This window comes from Oratosquilla oratoria, chromosome 37 (genome assembly GCF_046742065.1).
Source record: "Oratosquilla oratoria isolate Oo_2021 chromosome 37, ASM4674206v1, whole genome shotgun sequence".
Classification (NCBI taxonomy): domain Eukaryota; kingdom Metazoa; phylum Arthropoda; class Malacostraca; order Stomatopoda; family Squillidae; genus Oratosquilla; species Oratosquilla oratoria.
Window position 1 is genome coordinate 41,962,879 of NC_134813.1, and position 17,500 is coordinate 41,980,378.

At 40.0% G+C, this 17,500-nt stretch overlaps 1 protein-coding gene across 1 annotated transcript in view; it reads right to left on the reverse strand.

Moving 5' to 3' along the window:
• Positions 1–2,871: 2,871 nt before the first annotated feature.
• The window catches only part of FMRFa (FMRFamide related propeptide), a 178,387-nt gene continuing 163,758 nt past the window's right edge, over positions 2,872–17,500 (reverse strand). The window contains exons 3-6 of the mRNA XM_076175633.1: positions 9,141–9,392; positions 8,651–8,695; positions 7,185–7,457; positions 2,872–6,509 (exon numbers count right to left, since the gene is read on the reverse strand). Coding sequence (XP_076031748.1) covers positions 6,101–6,509; positions 7,185–7,457; positions 8,651–8,695; positions 9,141–9,382 — 969 coding nt within the window. The 5' untranslated portion in view covers positions 9,383–9,392 and the 3' untranslated portion in view covers positions 2,872–6,100. The remainder of the gene's footprint in view (positions 6,510–7,184; positions 7,458–8,650; positions 8,696–9,140; positions 9,393–17,500) is intronic.

Consider the following 17,500-nt stretch of genomic DNA (forward strand, 5'->3'; position numbering starts at 1 on the left):
AGATGTAAGACATGGCCATCATTATAATGATAGCCGAGATTGTCTTTTTGGTGTTTGTACCTCCTAAATCCTCTTGATAATGTGCAAGGATTTCATGATTTGTAATTCATTAATTGATCAAGAGTTGTATGGACAATGACCTCATAAGTAAGTGCTCTGTTGTATTTTATATAAGTAGATCATCATGCCAAACATGATTACTGATGCTCATTTAGGATTCAGCAAGACCTGCTGTGCATAAATCTATTGTTACGTGATATGGCCAATATGGCAAGAATGTTTTGAGAATGTCTCTGTAGTTCATTAACTCCATCATCAATATCCAGACATTCTATCATCACAAGACTCCTGCATATTATTTTCCATCCTTATCTGCACTGATCATAACCTTACACTTATAGTAACCTGGTGATCAAAGAAAACCTGCTAATATCCAGTGACAAAGAAGTCAGGTGTTGTTATTTCTTCCGACATGTGCACTTGGAAGATCAACTAGAGAATGGTCACAAAACTGACTGTCAGTGATTGTTACTTTTGGCCAAGCACAGCTGCCTATTAGTCATTAACATGGAGAAATTAATAATCATATTAGTCAGAAGTACCTGAGTAGTTACCAGCCACCTATCAGATACAAATGAAATATTCCAAACAAATATCAGAGATAGTTAAAAAAACAACAGGGATAGCATGACTACTCTAATGCTAGGAAGTATTTTTCTTTTATGAATCATGATCTTGTATTTCATTTGCTGTCTTATCTCCATCAATCTAAATGAATGCCATTTAAGAAGTATAGTCCTTGCAAAGTCACCAAGTATTACCATCTACTATGCAATAGGGGTCATTTATTGCTAAAAATGGGGCATCAGTCGAACAGTCAGGCAGTGTGTCACACTTTTATGAAGTAATTTCCCTATCAACCCCCATGGAACTGCTGTGGACTTGTGTCATGGCCTAAAAAATTAATATAAAACATAAACAGCGGTCTATCAAAATAAATACCATGTGAAGAAAGAGCCGTTATTAGTACAACATTTTGTTTATTACAGATTTTTTGATAATTGAAAAAGCTGTAATAAGCAAAATGTTGTACCTCTGACGTCTCTGTTCTCACATGGTGATTATATTGACAGACTTGTCGGTAACTGCCATTTTCATACATAAAGAGAAGTCCAACACTTATTCTTGTAAATTAAGGTAACAGGAGTCAACTAGAATTAGACAAAATGCAAGCACCTTCAACTATAGTTTTCAGACTAATTTGTGGAAATCCATCTGTGTCAGAAAACTAGGTTGGATGTAGAACAAAAATATCAGTGAAGTATTCAGATAAACATGAATACTTTGTAGATTTTGTTATGATGAAAGCTAGACTATTTCACTCAAATGAGTACTGGTCCCTTGGCTCAAGCGCAGTTTCAAATGAACAATACAATCTACCAAGTACATAACAGTGATGAGAAATTTAACCAAATCCAGCTACTTGAGAGCATGGCATAAGAAAAGAAATTTTCCTTAAAATTTATCTTAACAGTCCACAAAGTTGGATCATTCAGCAAATGAATTATGGTCATCAACCATCTATCACTAAGAGAAAAAGTCTGCATTATACAGCTAAGAGACTTTCATTAATATAAATCACTATAAAGGAATAAGCACCAGCCATCAGCCTATGGTAGTTCTCCAGAATAATGTTTGTTGGTATTCTTGTGTCATTAATAAATGAAATATTCCAAAGAAATATCAGTCCTAAATGATTCAGGGTCAGTCATCAACACTTGCTCAAAGACCAGCCCAAGTCACTTTTTAGAATACTTGCAATCACTTATTGTGATATCATTCACAGGTAACTTGGCATGGGAAAATAGGGGATAGTAGTTGATTGCATGAGCATCCCCAGCCACAGGACAACTAGCCATTACAATCCACATTCCAACAAATGATAATAGGTTAGCCATCAACTGTATTGCCCTAAACTGATCAACAGCAGTTCGTAACCACTCATTAGTCAGTCATCAAATGCACTGGTCTTTTACAAGATTCATCATACTGTGGTAGCACCTAGTACAATGAGTTGTATCTGTTTGGTATGGCAGATGGTAGCCAGTCATTTGTCACTCAGGCACAAAGATACAATATCCACCCATTTGTCCTGGGACAGTTGAAAATTGGTTATTATCTGAATTATTCACTGTATAGCTCCCTTGGAAAAAACCGCTCTTCAGGTGGACTATGGTTATGATCAGAAATCCTTTGGAAACCAGAATCCTCTATGAAATTAGTTCTATAATACAAATCATGTTGAAAGAAATATAATGCGAGTTACAGTGTGCTTTTTCTCTCCAACATTCTGTCCCCCTAAGTTACCCCCTTAAACAAATATTAATCATACTGGATGTGACAATGATTTGTCATCTACTGCACGAAGTAAATTACCATTTGATGTACAGGTTAACTTCCGTTATACCCTTTTTTATAAGAAAAAATTTGTATTCCAGAGTGTGCCAATGTATATGAAATTTATGTCATCTCTTGCTAAATTAAATAATCCAGTACTTGCTTCATGTGATCAATCAATATAAAATGGATAACCAATTATTTCCAATGTTTTATAATAGAAGGTGAACAATATGTTTCCTAGCACTTTGACCATCATCAGAAACATATCAGAACCTCTCACAGGAAGAATGATAAGAAACTAACCACAACCAAAAGAGAGCAAGTGAGACATAGTAACGAAATTGACATATTTCTAAAATCCCTTGCAATGTACTGTATGACCAAGGAACTTAAAATTGTATGAGGTTAAGTGAGTGCCCATTAAGTAACAATAATATGTACTGCAGAATTTCTCAAAAAAAAAAATAAATAAATAAAATAAAATAAATAAATAAAATAGAATAAAAAAATAAAAAAATAATTAGACTTAAAATTGGTGTAATGACCATTCAAGCAATCACAACCTGCTGCCCCAAATCTCTCTTGCAGAAGGCCCACAGTTCCAGATAGCCAGCAACAACCACTGATCAGCCTCAGGGAAGAAATATTGTATTGTTGTCTTAGGATGATATAGGCTAGAGTAGGATAAGGTGCTCAGTGTCCTCTGTATAGGCTACATCCATAGCAGTTTGAGTATGAGACTATGGCAAACCACTGGTGATGAAATTTACCTAAAGATGAATTTCACTTGAAAGAAGATTGGGCCATAGTCTAAATGCTAATAAAGCATTGGGGCAGCCTCATCACACAATTCCAATTATCCAAAACTGAATGTGGAGTCAGTAAAGGTGATTAGCGGTGAACAGACAATACCCAAATGGTTAGGTTAGGTTAATTTATGTCCTCCTATTAGGGTTTTGTCTGTTGGGGTTTTGTCATGTCTCCGGTGATTAGCATGTTTTGTGGAAGTGTTTTTACAAATACTAACAGGTTTACCAATGATTCATGCTTGTGAATGCTTACAGTCAAGAGAAGGTGAGGAGTAAATACCAAGAAGTATATTATATAGATATGGCTGCCACTTTTGACCTATGTGCTTGAACTGTTGGAGCAGGTAACAGTCATGACTAAGAGCAATGCGAGACTCAAATCATGACTATAAAGATGAGAGACATTTTTCTGATTATGCCATTTGCACACACTGTCAAGAGAGATGTCCCTAAATCATGGGAGAAATGGCCAAAAGCCTCCAGCTTTCCTTAATTCCAAAGGAGCTACAACCCTGTGGGATGGCATTTGATCCCCAGATTGGGCCAAGTATTTTATGTATGAGACCTAAGTGTTCAACTAATGGTTATCGCCAATTTTCCTGATAGTGTAGGGTTCCTTTAACGGAGACAGTATGGCTACAAATTAAATTTTAGCTCACTGAAGAAGAGGATGAAACAAATGGTGAATGGACACTACCCCAACGGACAAAACCCCAATCAGTTTAAACTGACATACAAGGACAAAACCCCAGTGGCAATCTGCAGGTGGAGTTTGATTAGGTTTATTAGGTTAGGACTTGGTAAGTTTAGGTTAGGCAGGTTAGGTTATGATAGGTTAGGTAAGGTTCCATAGGTTAGGGTAGGTGGGTTAGGATAGGTCAGGTGAGGTTATGTAGGTTAGGATAGGTAGTTTAGGATAGGTTAGTTAGGTTACGTTAGCTAAGGTTACGTTAGGTTAGGTTATGTCCTCCCACAATTTTCCTACTGGGGTTTTGTCTGCTATGCAGATTGGGGTTTTGTCATGTGTTCGAAATAGATGGTGTGTGCTAAGCTTCACTTATATGATAACAAAAGATGAAAGGACACTAACAAAACATTTAAGAAAAAAATATTCAATCAATTCCTATGCAGATAGAATATTTTTGATAATTTTTTCATCAAACACACACGTGACTCCTAGGGAAGATCCAAAATATATCTTTGGGTGTTGCCTACATATTTGTTTTTCTAATATTTACTACAAATGTGCACCACCCTGCTTGAGGTGAAGTTTCAGACTCCTTGATTCGTCATCATGGATTGGGTGAGGAAGCATCGTATGCTGACCTTCCTCAACTCGCAAAGCATAAACGGTTTATATCACAGGTCTGGAGAATAATCATAAGAAATAGATATATAAGTAAATTTATAAAATAAATAAAAACAAAACGGATGTTACCTGGACAATTACGACTAGGTCCCGCCTCTGTGACTCAAGCTCTTATGTTGTTCGGTTTGCTTCAGTGCAAGAGTTTAGGAACTGGTCAATAACTTTATCATTCAGCATAACTTCTCTTTTACCACTGTGCAAATTAGTCAAATTAATACAAGTCATCTGAAAAGCAAGTTTCTTCGTCAACCACAGGTTACTATCAAACATGAAATGTACGACCTCTACTAGCACGATTGTTTATTTACTTATTTTTGCATTTGGGACACTGAAGAAAATTTTCAATAGTCTCCACGTGTAGTAGTTTCAAGATGTATTACTTCTGATAGCTATGAATAAATACTCTCAGAACTATGGTCATTTAACAGTACCTCTGAAATTCACAGCAGCTTATTTTTGTACCATATGTACAATAGATGACATACATTCCAGTGACACGTTGTCTGTTCCTAAACTGGGAGTGTTGTTTAATGCATTAAAAGGATAGGAACCTCTTATTGCTGGTACTATGTCACAATTTTATTCCTTATAATCAAAGTTGCTTCCAGTGAGATCAGAATGCAAATGAAGACAAATACACTGTCTCCTAAACGTATTCATCAACGTTTTCTTACCAGACTGTGGTAAGTGATTGCATTTCTTAGAACCAAATGAAGTTTGTTCCATAAGGACCAAATCTCCAACTGTAAATCAGCATGTGGTCATTAAACTTCCTTGAAGTAAATATCTTAGATATCGAGATAACTGTGCTAGATTACAGATATTTATATAGGACTGATGGGATTCAGAAACTTAAGGTTTGAAGGGCTGAGGTGTCGGGAGAAATGAAAGGCGCTGTAGTGGGTGCTACAGAGGGAGGTGTCGTGGCTTTAGGTTGTCATGGGTTCCTAGGCATCGGCAGGTACCCTTCCCTCCTGGGCAACAATAAAGAAAAGACAGCATGAAAGGATTACCCACTCTTACGTAGGACACACTCGTTGAAAAAATCTGATCTTCATGAGCATGAAGCATATTTATGAAAATAATGCATCTTTTGTCTAATATCCAGCTGATAATGTATGACATTTTTTTCATCTCATTTCTGCTCGACAGAAACCGCCTCAGAAAGACAAAAAGAGGATATTTGAAGGCTAAAGAAACGCACGACTTTCCAGCCTAAATAGGTCATGTTATTCGTAAGAATAAAAAATAGGTCATCTGCCCTTACGGGTACCCGACAATCACCCAGTCGGCCATGATCTATATACACAGCTTACTATGAAGGATATATACAGGGAAAGACCACGACAAGTGCAGCTCAGTGGGTCTGGGGATGCAGGGTGAGTTTCCAGTGTTCCACATTGTATATCATAACGTTTAAAGGCTGGTCTAATCCAGGGTCCAGGCCTGAGTGAGTATCTGTAGGGGTGTTGTTCTTGTAGGGAGAGGAGTAAGAGGTGGAAGAGGAGGTGGAGGAAACTTCTTAACCATAACGGATGATGTTTCTGAAGTTACGCAGACGGATCATTTGACCGTTGCCGTCCCTCTGGTTGATGTCGTGGGATCCCTGGCCAGCGAGGACCAATCTGTCAGCTCGTTTTTCGAAAGGAGACGCGTCTTCCACAACGTAGCCGTCGTCGGGGTAAGAGGAGACGATGATTGGGTTGCTAGCGAAGCGCTTGGCACGTGGAGAACGCTTTTTGCTCGCTGCTGCAGAGGAGGAGGAGGAGGGGGAGGAAGAGTCAAGGATTTGACTCGCTGGAGAGGACGGAGAAGAGGAGGGGGCGATGGAGGCAGACTCGCCAAAGTTGAGGGACTTTTCGTCATGGTCGTTATCGTCGTGTCCGGAGACGGAGCGACCGAAGCGGAGGAAGTTGCGGTCACGGCCGAACCTGCAAAAGGCAAGAAGGCTAAGTAGGGCAAGAAGCGTACGCTATACAAAAAAAGATGATAGTAATAAGTAAATAGATAAATTAATCAAATAAAATTGAATTGAATTGAATAAATAGATAGGTAAATCGATACTATAGAAATATAAATATAAGTAATTAAAAACAAAGTAAATGTAAACTAAACAGAAATCAAGTAAGAATAAGTGAAATGCAGTATCACCGCGGAAAATTGGCGACATCGGACCAAGTATTGGTAGACCCATTTCATCTATTTACTTATTCATTTATTCATTTATCTATTTATTTATATATTTATTTATTTATTACTTTTTGGGGAGTGGGGAAATTAACAAGTTAAGGTAACAAATAACAATAACAATAATGATAATAATGTTAATGTTATCCTCGGCAATTGTAATTGTTATTTCGAACTATGTGTTCTTTTCATTATCTGCACTTCATGTGCAGACGGCATTATTATGATGATTATTATTATAATTATTATTATTATTACATTATTATGATTATCATTATTATCATTATTATTACTATTATTATTATTATTATTATTATTATTATTATTATTATTATTATTATTATTATTATTATTATTATTATTATTATTATTATTATTATCATTATCATCATTATTATTATTATAACAATAATAATCACCTCAGGAAATTTTTGTCGGAAGCACGGCCGAACCTCAAGAAGTTTCGAGACCTCTTAGCGGCCTCAAGTTCGAGATCGAGGAGATCACCGGCGGGAAGTTCACCATCGTTAGCGAAGTTCTCGAGCTGTCCATCATTGGCGAAGTGTACGAAGTGTCCGTCGTTGCGACCGAAGCGAAGGAAGTTCCTGTTCTTCTTCTGGGCTTCACGACCGAACCTAAGGAAGGCAGGACTCTTCTTGTCGATGGCGTTCTGTTCAGGTTCTTCGATGGGGCTGCAAGAGCATTTCAGGGGATAAGTTTACTCGTAAGAATGAAGGAGACTGCAAGAGACCATAAGGCCTACACTATGTAGTTCCATGTCCATTACCACCTGTCATCCCCATCTATACAGTTGTCTTATCTTTTCTTAAAGAATATACGAATGAAGGAGACTGCAAGAGACCATAAGGCCTACACTATGTAGTTCCATGTCCATTACCACCTGTCATCCCCATCCATAAAGTTGTCTAACCTTTTCTTAAAGAACATACGAATGAAGGAGACTGCAAGATACCATAAGGCCTACACTAGGCAGTTCCATGTCCATTACTTCCTGTCATCCCCATACATAAAGTTGTCTAACCGTTTTTCAAAACAACCGATAGTTTCAGAGCTCGCTACATGGTTCTAAGTCTATTCCGCTCGTTGAACACTCTATTGGTAAACCAGATCTTGTCTATTTCCATCATAAATCTAAATTTGTTCAATTTAAATCCCGTGCGACGAGTTCTACCCTGTTGTCTTAATATGATGACCTTGTCTACATCACCCTTGTTGCTAGATTATTCTTTATTACTGGCCTCAACTTCTAACTAGCGTCAGGCTCTTCAAACTGAACCGATTCTCGTCAATAGTTGTGAATACAAATAACTAGAAGAAGACTTTGGTTCCAGTGTTCTAGACTTCCCTAGGAGTATTTCAACAATGTGTCTAACATTTATGCAGGTTTAACTTCTCTTGGTTTGCTATCCAGCTTCTCAACATATGACCCAAATTTAATTTGAGATTTGAAAAATCGAAAAAGTAAAAGATTGCAACCGAAGTCGATTCTGACCAAACGAACTCACAAGAGTTGACGAGAAAATGCCCAGTGTGAAGTTGCTTTTAGTCTACTAATACTAAGTCAGGCCATGCTACGTCACTGGTCCTAGAACCAAGACAACTGGAACACGTGTCTCTCCTGGACTTGCTGCCGAATCGCGAGGACAGTGATGCAGACACACACACAAAGCTATGGGGCTAAATGACGTCATTGTGGTTATCTGTCCCCTGGGGTACCAGGCCAGATGACGTCACAGCTCCCATGTTCCTCCCCTGCGCTGGAGAGCACAAGCGGGGAAGGCTTAGTGGGCTGACCTAGTGTTAGTAGACTTTGGTGTCAATGTTCTTGTTTTGTGCGCTTCTGGTACACTAGAAATTAACTCACCTAATGTCTTCGTCAAGCTCAACGCCTCCATTGTTACGGCCGAACCTGCAAACAACGACATGGAGTTAGCCTTCAGTGGACAGAGGATATAAAAAGAAAAAAAAGAAAGAAAGAAATAATAAAATAAGTGGTCCGATACTGTCTCTAGAATGCCTTGGAGACGTTTAAGGAATTAGTTCTGGTATAAAGGAAACTGATCATATAAGTTCCAAAAATACATCGACTCGGGCCTTGAGAGGCCTCGGAAGGGGGGTTAACATTGATTTGACAAAGATCCAACGACAACTCTTATGAAGATTAATCTCTGTTTTGACAACAAGCCTCGTAAGAAGATTAAGTTCAGTTCTGACACCCCGGCCCATCAATCTCTATTTTGACATCAAGCCTCGTAAGGAGACCAAGCTCAATTCTGACACCCCGACCCATCAATCTCTATTTTGACAACAAACCTCCTAAGGAGATCAAGCTCAGTTCTGACACCGCAACCCACCTGAGGAAGTTCTTCTCATATCCACGTTTATGACCTTCGAGGTTCACGTTTTCGGCTGAGGTCCAGAGGGTGGGAGGTCGGAGCATGTAGCTGATGAAGCGTTTCTGGGAGGGGAGCTCGAGAAGTTCTCCTTCTTCGGCATTGGGAGGGCTGAGGTCGATGGTACCTGGTGGTAAGCTGGAGACTTCGGAAAGTGACCAGCAGGTGAGGGTTGTCCAGAACAGCCAAGCTGCGAGAAACATGATGGGTTGCCTGTGGATGACAAGAGAAAGACAAAATCAAAATACGTGTGGATGACAAGAGAAAAAAGAATTAAAATGCATGTGGGCGACAAGAAAAAAAAACAAAATAATGAAAACACGTGAAAATGCGTGTTAACCCTCCTTTTCCTAATCTCTCCTCCCTCCTAAATGAAAACAATTCTAATTGCGTCGTTCGTGGTAGTCCGGCACTGAAGCACCGCCTCTTTGGTAATCGCTGTTACTTGATTGGTAGAGAGAATTAAAGTGGGCGGGGTTTCTGTGACAGGCTTTCGTGAACGAACCATAATGGGGAAGTTGTATTCTAGGTGGCATGTGATAAATATGAAAAGAATGTTCATTGTCTTGACTTAAAACTAAACATAGTAAGCTTCAGTATTTGAAGCCCACAAGAAATGTTTTTCACGACAGAACACGTTTGGTGTTGTTGAATGATTTTTTTTTTTTTTTTTTTTTTTTTGTATTTCGAATAAACCGCAAAAGGCAAGCAGGTCAATAACAAAGAACGGAATGAGTTGAAGTCTCTCTCTCTCTCTCTCTCTCTCTCTCTCTCTCTCTCTCTCTCTCACACACACACACACACACACACACACATTACATACAGATCAGGCAGTATATGAGCTTTGAGCTCTCATCCAGAAGGGTAAGAGCTGCCGATAACGAGTCCACCACAAGACCCCAAACAGCGATTATTCACAGAGAGGGAGAAAGAGAGAGAGTTGGGTTAATGACATCCATTTACTAAAGAGAACGATTACCGCCTACTTAATTAGGTCGGCAAGCTTCTCCCAACCTTATTCAAATAAGTCGTTCTGATATTTAGGTCAACGTACGACCATACGATATATATATATATATATATTTATATATATATATATATACATATATATATATATATATATATATATATATATATATATATGCATACATATTATATATATATATATACATATATATACACATACATTTTAACATCTTTTCAACCACAATTCACTTTTAATTCCATACCATCGTAGACGAGACTAGCGAAGAGCTCGACGGAGACATATATTGGAAATTGAAACGTGGTCGAGCCGAGGACTCGAACTCAGTTCGGACGTGACAAAGTGGCAGTGACTTAGCCCATTGCGCTATCAAGAGAGATTTATATATATATATATATATATATATATATATATATATATACATATATATATATATAATTTACATAAGTCTATAATTTTGAGATGGCAACATAACCTTTGCCCTTCTGTGTCCATCAAACAATTTCATTTCTCTCTAAACCTAGCTACGGACATAATTGTCACCTTTACCCTAAGTGCACGGACATCTATTGTAAGTGGCAGTGACTAATGGTCTCTGGGATCGAACGTATAAAGGGGGATCAAGACTAAAAATGCTTAAGTACAAGAACAGAAGGAAATTTGTAATATAAAGTCGCCCCTTATTCATGAAAGAAAACTTATGCTACAAGACACTTTACTACAGATCTTTGTTCACGTTTGTGCCAGATGAATTTGTCAACGTTAATACAACACAAATGACTTGTTAACAAAGGGGTAATATATGAATAGCAACTATTTTTCACCCTATATGAATAGCAACTATTTATCACCAGTGATATATGAATAAATTTCCAAACGAACATCGATAAACTGCCGATTATTTCATATCCTGCTCACGCGGAATATAATGTTTATGTTTTTCCCTCTTTTCTTAAATTCCATTGATTCCCTGCACATTCTTTGTAAATTGTTGCCTATAAATCTTCAGCAGTCAAAAAAATTAGAGATCCATTTGCTATTCCCAGATAAGCGTTCAATTCCCACATTTTTTTCAAGCTTGCCAGAAATTTATTGGTGACAAAAATATCAAATGTTGGAGTGTTTATCGTAGAAGATTGTATATATCGAGAAATAATGAATATCATTTAGGAAAAATAGACTCTGAAGAAGATAAAAAACATAGGAGAATAAATTTCACCATTAAAAAAAGATAAGGAAATAAATGAATAAACAGATAAATAAATGTGAATTAATAACTAAATATGTAATAAATGAATAAATATATATATACATATATAAGTGAAAAATATATAAATAAGTGAATAGGATGAATACCCGGCTAGCATCACACGTCTTCAGTCAGTCCTCTAGAACTTCTGTTCCCTAAAGGGGATTCAATTTACTACTATGCGATCTTTTAAGACTTTGTGACAATTGAATTTCAGCCGTATTCCCTCGTACCATAAGGACACTTATAACTTGTCCTGACTTCAGGCTCCGAATGTACTCAGTGACGACTCATTTCCAACTTTATTCCCTTACAGGATAAGGATGTTGATTGCTTGTTTTCGTTTCAGGCTGCGAAATTTTAATTGATATTTTACGAACTCAACATTTTTCTTACCTGGATGTACATTTTTTTCTGCTGCCTGGCCATTTCATTATTCTCTGTTGCATTTTTAAAGGTATAATACCACGCAAATACACGCAAGCATACCTCTGTCCTCGTGTACAAAAAATTGGTAAACATGAATACACAGACGTATTTACACATGACCGAGACCCGACGAGCTTAGCGTGTGATGGGTGGGAGAATAATGGGTTGGGGTGGATGCGTGGCCTTAACTTGGCTACCTCCCTTATAGGGTGGAAGAAACTCCTGGTATATAGATGGTATATAGATAGACAAGCAGTTAAATACACTTAGGCAAATACACAGGCATATACACATAGATACGGGGCTCTATGAGCGTAGTGCTTTCCTTGTATACAACAGCTTGGTGCGCACACACACACACACACACACACACACACACACACACACACACACACACACACACACACACACACACACACACACACACACATACACACACACACACATATATATACATACGGAGACGGGACCCTACGAGTGGAGCACTATTTCTGTATACAACAATTTCGTAAGCAGATTTAAAAAAACACGAGTCACCCAAAGCATACAAGAATTCAAATGAACATAGCAATATCAAACTAATAAACAACTAACGACGCCTAGAAAACGCCTAGCAACTAGCAAAACTAGCAAACCTCCTCTAGTATACGAAACTTTCTAGGTTTCATTTTCCTCCGAATAAGACTTCAAATAAGACTTCGAATAAGACTCAAGACTCAAGATCGAGCCTCTTCCAATTACCAACTGGAAGACTCAGAGGTCCTCTGGAATCTACCCTGTCTTCTGGAAACTTCTCGAAGGCTGGGTTCAGTGGGAATGGAATAACAACGGGGCAGTCCAGAGTACGGCCTGAGAAGCCAACAGATGGCTATTGGATTCCGTTTTGAGCTATTCTGAATTCAAACAGCTGGCTACCTGAAGATGTAGCTGTGTACATGCATACATACATACTTATATACATACGCACATACACACATACATACATTTATATATTCATATGTATATATATATATATATATATATATATATATATACATCAACCACAATTCACTTTAATTATAAGCCATCAACATCGAGATACTCGAGGAGGCATACATGCAAAATTGAAACGTGGTACAGCCAAGGACTCGAACCTGATACACACACACACACACACACACACACACACACACACACACACACATATATATATATATATATATATATATGTATATATATATATATATATATACATACACATATAAGCCTCATCTTATGACATAACGCTATTAAGGATTTGGGGTATATAGTACATAATACATACATATACATGTACGTTCATACATACAGACACACATACATACACATACCTGCATCCGAACCTACATACATACATACATACATACAGTGTATTTGCAAGTGTATGTATGAACATATGCCTCATTACTCGTTCCTCCTTGTCTATTTTCTTTCGACTTAAAGGACGGAGGGAACAGCACCCACGTAATTGCCAATTCCTTTGAAGCCTGAGAACCTCAACTGATCCATGAAAAACGCCCCCACAAAAAAAAAAAAATCTGTATTTTGGTATAGTCGATTTTGTCTCCACCACGCGAACACAAAGGGTTCTATGCCCCCTCAAGGTTCAACACAGCCGAATAAGATAATCTGGCTTTTGGTTAAACAAAAACTACGGCCCTGTCCTCCTATCCTTCCTTCCCTCCACTTTCATTACATTTTCCTCCCTTTGTCCTTTGGCATCTCCCCTATGCCTTCCCCTCCCTCCCCTTACCACTCACTTTCTTTTCTTCCCTTCCCTTCCCTTCCTCTGCTTTCCCCCTCACCTTTTTTCCTATAACTCCCCTTTCCTCCTCTGTTATCACCTTTCCCCATCCCTTTCCTCCTTTCCCCTCATCTCCCTTCCTTTCCCCTTCCCTTTCCTCCTCTACCCTGTTTTTCCCTTACCTACTTTTCCCTTCCGTCCCCTCCCTTCTCCTCTCCTTCCTTCCCTTCCCCACATCTCCTTAACCTTTCCCTCTCCCACCCTCATCTCCTCTATTTTTCCCTCACCTCTCATCCATTCCTCTCCCCTACCTTCCCCTCCTCTCTTTTCCCTTCCCTCCCCTCTCATCCACTCTTTTCCCCTGTCCTGCTCTCTTTTATCCTGGCATCCCCTCTCTCCCCCTCTCCTTCCCTCACCTATCCCTCCTCTACCCTGTCATCTCCGCCTCTCCCTCCTCTCCCTTCTCCCTCCCCACCCCTCTCCCTCCCTCACCTATCCCTCCTCTACCTGTCATTCCCGCCTCTCCCTCCTCTCCCTTTTCCCTCCCCAACCCCTCCCCTTCCTCTCCCCTGTCCCTCCCCACCCCCTCTCCCTCCCCTCCCCCAACTTCTCTTCTCCTCAGGCCGCCCATTTACAACTGCTTTCTCATTCGCTCTCCGGTCCATTAGAGTCGTAATTGGCACTCTCCAGAAGTGCCCGACTCGCGGCTCCATCGGCGAGGAAGGTTCTGCCCGGAAGACGTCTTCGACTCTGAAGGCGCTTCAAGAACCTTTCCCGAAGAAGTCTCTGCCCAGAAGACGTCTTTGTCTCCGAGGGCGCTTCAAAAACCCTTCCTTAGGAAGGTTCTGCCCAGAAGACGTCTTCGACAATGAGGGCGCTTCAAGAACCTTCCCCGAAGAAGGTTCTGCCCAGAAGACGTCTTTGTCTCCGAGGGCGCTTCAAGAACCTTTCCTGAGGAAGGTTCTGCCCAGAAGACGTCTTCGACTCTGAAGGCGCTTCAAGAACCTTTCCCGAAGAAGGCTCTGCCCAGAAGACGTCTTTGTCTCCGAGGGCGCCTCAAAAACCCTTCCTAAGGAAGGTTCTGCCCAGAAGACGTCTTCGACAACGAGGGCGCTTCAAGAACCTTTCCTGAGGAAGGTTCTGCTCAGAAGATGTCTTCGTCTCCGAGGGCGCTTCAAGAACCTTTCCTGAGGAAGGTTCTGCCCAGAAGACGTCTTCGACAACGAGGGCGCTTCAAGAACCTTTCCTGAGGAAGGTTCTGTCCAGAAGACGTCTTCGTCTCCGAGGGCGCTTCAAGAACCTTTCCTGAGGAAGGTTCTGCCCAGAAGACGTCTTCGACAACGAGGGCGCTTCAAGAACCTTCCCCGAAGAAGGTTCTGCCCAGAAGACGTCTTTGTCTCCGAGGGCGCTTCAAGAACCTTTCCTGAGGAAGGTTCTGCCCAGAAGACGTCTTCGACAACGAGGGCGCTTCAAGAACCTTTCCTGAGGAAGGTTCTGTCCAGAAGACGTCTTCGACTCAAAGGCCGCTTCAAGAACCTTTCCCAAGGGCTATTAACCCACCAAGGGCTCTTGTCTTCAGGGAGTGGATGGCTTAATTCGTGTCTTCAACTCAAAGTATCGCCGGGGCTTTGACGTCTCGAGGTCTTGTTCCCTGTGTCTTTCATGGGTGCCACTTCCCTCCGAGTCCCACTTCCGTGTCAAGAGGCATTTCACCTATCGCCAGGATTGTTCTATTCACTTCCGAGGCACCCTCCCACTCTCTCTCCCTCCCACACCCTCCTCGGAAGTGAGTGAGTTAAAGGAAGATGCAAAGGGTGACGAGATTAAGGCGACTGGGCGATTGCGGTGCCAGACATCAATGGCACTGGATGTGATTGGATAACAGTCAACGAGAAAGCGAATTAGGGAGTGGGTGTGGCGTGTTGGTGCTACAATGTTGTATTGTGTGCAAACAACAGTAATCACAGTACGAGTATATTCACACACACGTGTGTATGTGTGTATGTACTTGAGTGTATTTACTTGTTACATACAGGAGATGAGTTACACTCGTGGGCTACCGTCTCCGTTTCTTAACAAACAACCTGGAGCTAAATCGATTTCTAGGTTATTCCAAGTATTTATGCATCTGGATGGAGTGTGTGTGTGTGTGTGTGTGTGTGTGTGTGTGTGTGTGTGTGTGTGTGTGTGTGTGTGTGTGTGTGTGTGTGTGTGTGTGTGTGTGTGTGTGTGTGTGTGTGTGTGTGTGTGTGTTCGTGTGCGTGTTCGTTTTTCTTCGTTCTCCTCGTCCTGACTTCTTTCGAGTTCCTTCTGAAGAAGAAGGGTCTATCAATCTTTTCGTCTTAATTGGTCCTCTCCCGACCCAGAAGCGGCCGTGACCTTACTTGACCTTCAAGGAGAAGGTATGACCCACGCTGGAGTGAGTGGCCTTCAGCAAGGACTGCTGCCAAGCTGGGATTTGCTACAGTCATCACTGATGGCCAATGTTCCCTTTATTTTATATATATATATATATATATATATATATATATATATATATATATATATATATATATATATCTTTTTAAAGTATGCACGCACCCGTGTGAGTCATTATCTGATCATTTAAACAAATAAGGACAATTTGTAAGTTTGAGTTACATTTCGTTTGCGATAGAAGCGCTAGAGTTAGAAGAGAAAAAAGAACAATTATTGGTTTGACGGTTGGCAAGTTACCATATCTTTAGAGAATTTACAATTTAAGGTTTGGGTGGAACTTCTTTATTGAATGGATTTTAATACCATTTGAAAACCTTGTGTGCGTACATTTTTTCTCTATGTGCGCGCGCACATGTGCACAGCCTAGAGAGAACGTTGCTGATGGCCCAGTTGAGTGTGATTTCAGTATGAGACGAGGAAATGGTGACCAGAACTTGCAAGGTCCTCCCCCATAAGTCCCAAGACCCAAGGGTGATTCCCCCTTTGTCCTAGGCTGTCCTATCACGAGGGGCAGAGGTGGCTCGTCAGACGATTTTGTTCGGCAAGGAAGTCCTCTCACGAATCAGTAGGTTGATTTTCTCACCTTTTTTCTCCCACCGGACGCAAGGTCGGATATACCGGTCATTGTCCGGATTCTACGAATCTTCGCCAAAGGTCTCCTCTGTCCCGGAAGTCCTCACCTCTGATTAATTATTTCTTGCAGTTTTCCTTCCTCTTTGCTTAGCAGTTTCTTCCATTCCCTGTTGCTTGATATATTATTCTAGTTCGCTTCGAGTGGTTTTATTAAAATCATTCAGGAGTGAGTGTAGAACTCGTGTCACGCCAAAGACATACGATTTTACTCAACACAGGACACGGTTCCAAGGTTGAACGAGTTAAGAAAAATGACTTAGTTGTTGATTAACGATTTTGTGACTTATTTCTAATCAAAATCGACAAGAAACTGAGCAACAAAACAATCCTATATGCCGTAGTAAAGCAAAAAGAGAAAATTTTTATTATTATTATTATTATTATTATTATTATTATTATTATTATTATTATTATTATTATTATTATTATTATTATTATTATTATTATTATTATTATTACTATTATCACTATCATTATTATTATTTATCTACTTAATATAGGAAAACGGGCTTTCTAAGTACAACAACAAAAATCTGGAAAATCCTTTCACGTTTTCATTGAAGACCATATTTCAGTCGAACAAGCATCATTTCGTCTTGTAAGGTAAGAAGTGTTCCGTTTTACATTGACAAAACAACCTCTCCCCCTTCCCCCTCCCCCCTTCCCCTTCCTCCCCTTTACCCTTTCCCTTCCCCAGCAACCTTAACCGAACAAACATACAGAAACGAATTCAACAGTTACATATTTCTACGGCACCCATCCCCCGTGGGCGTACTCCCCCGTGG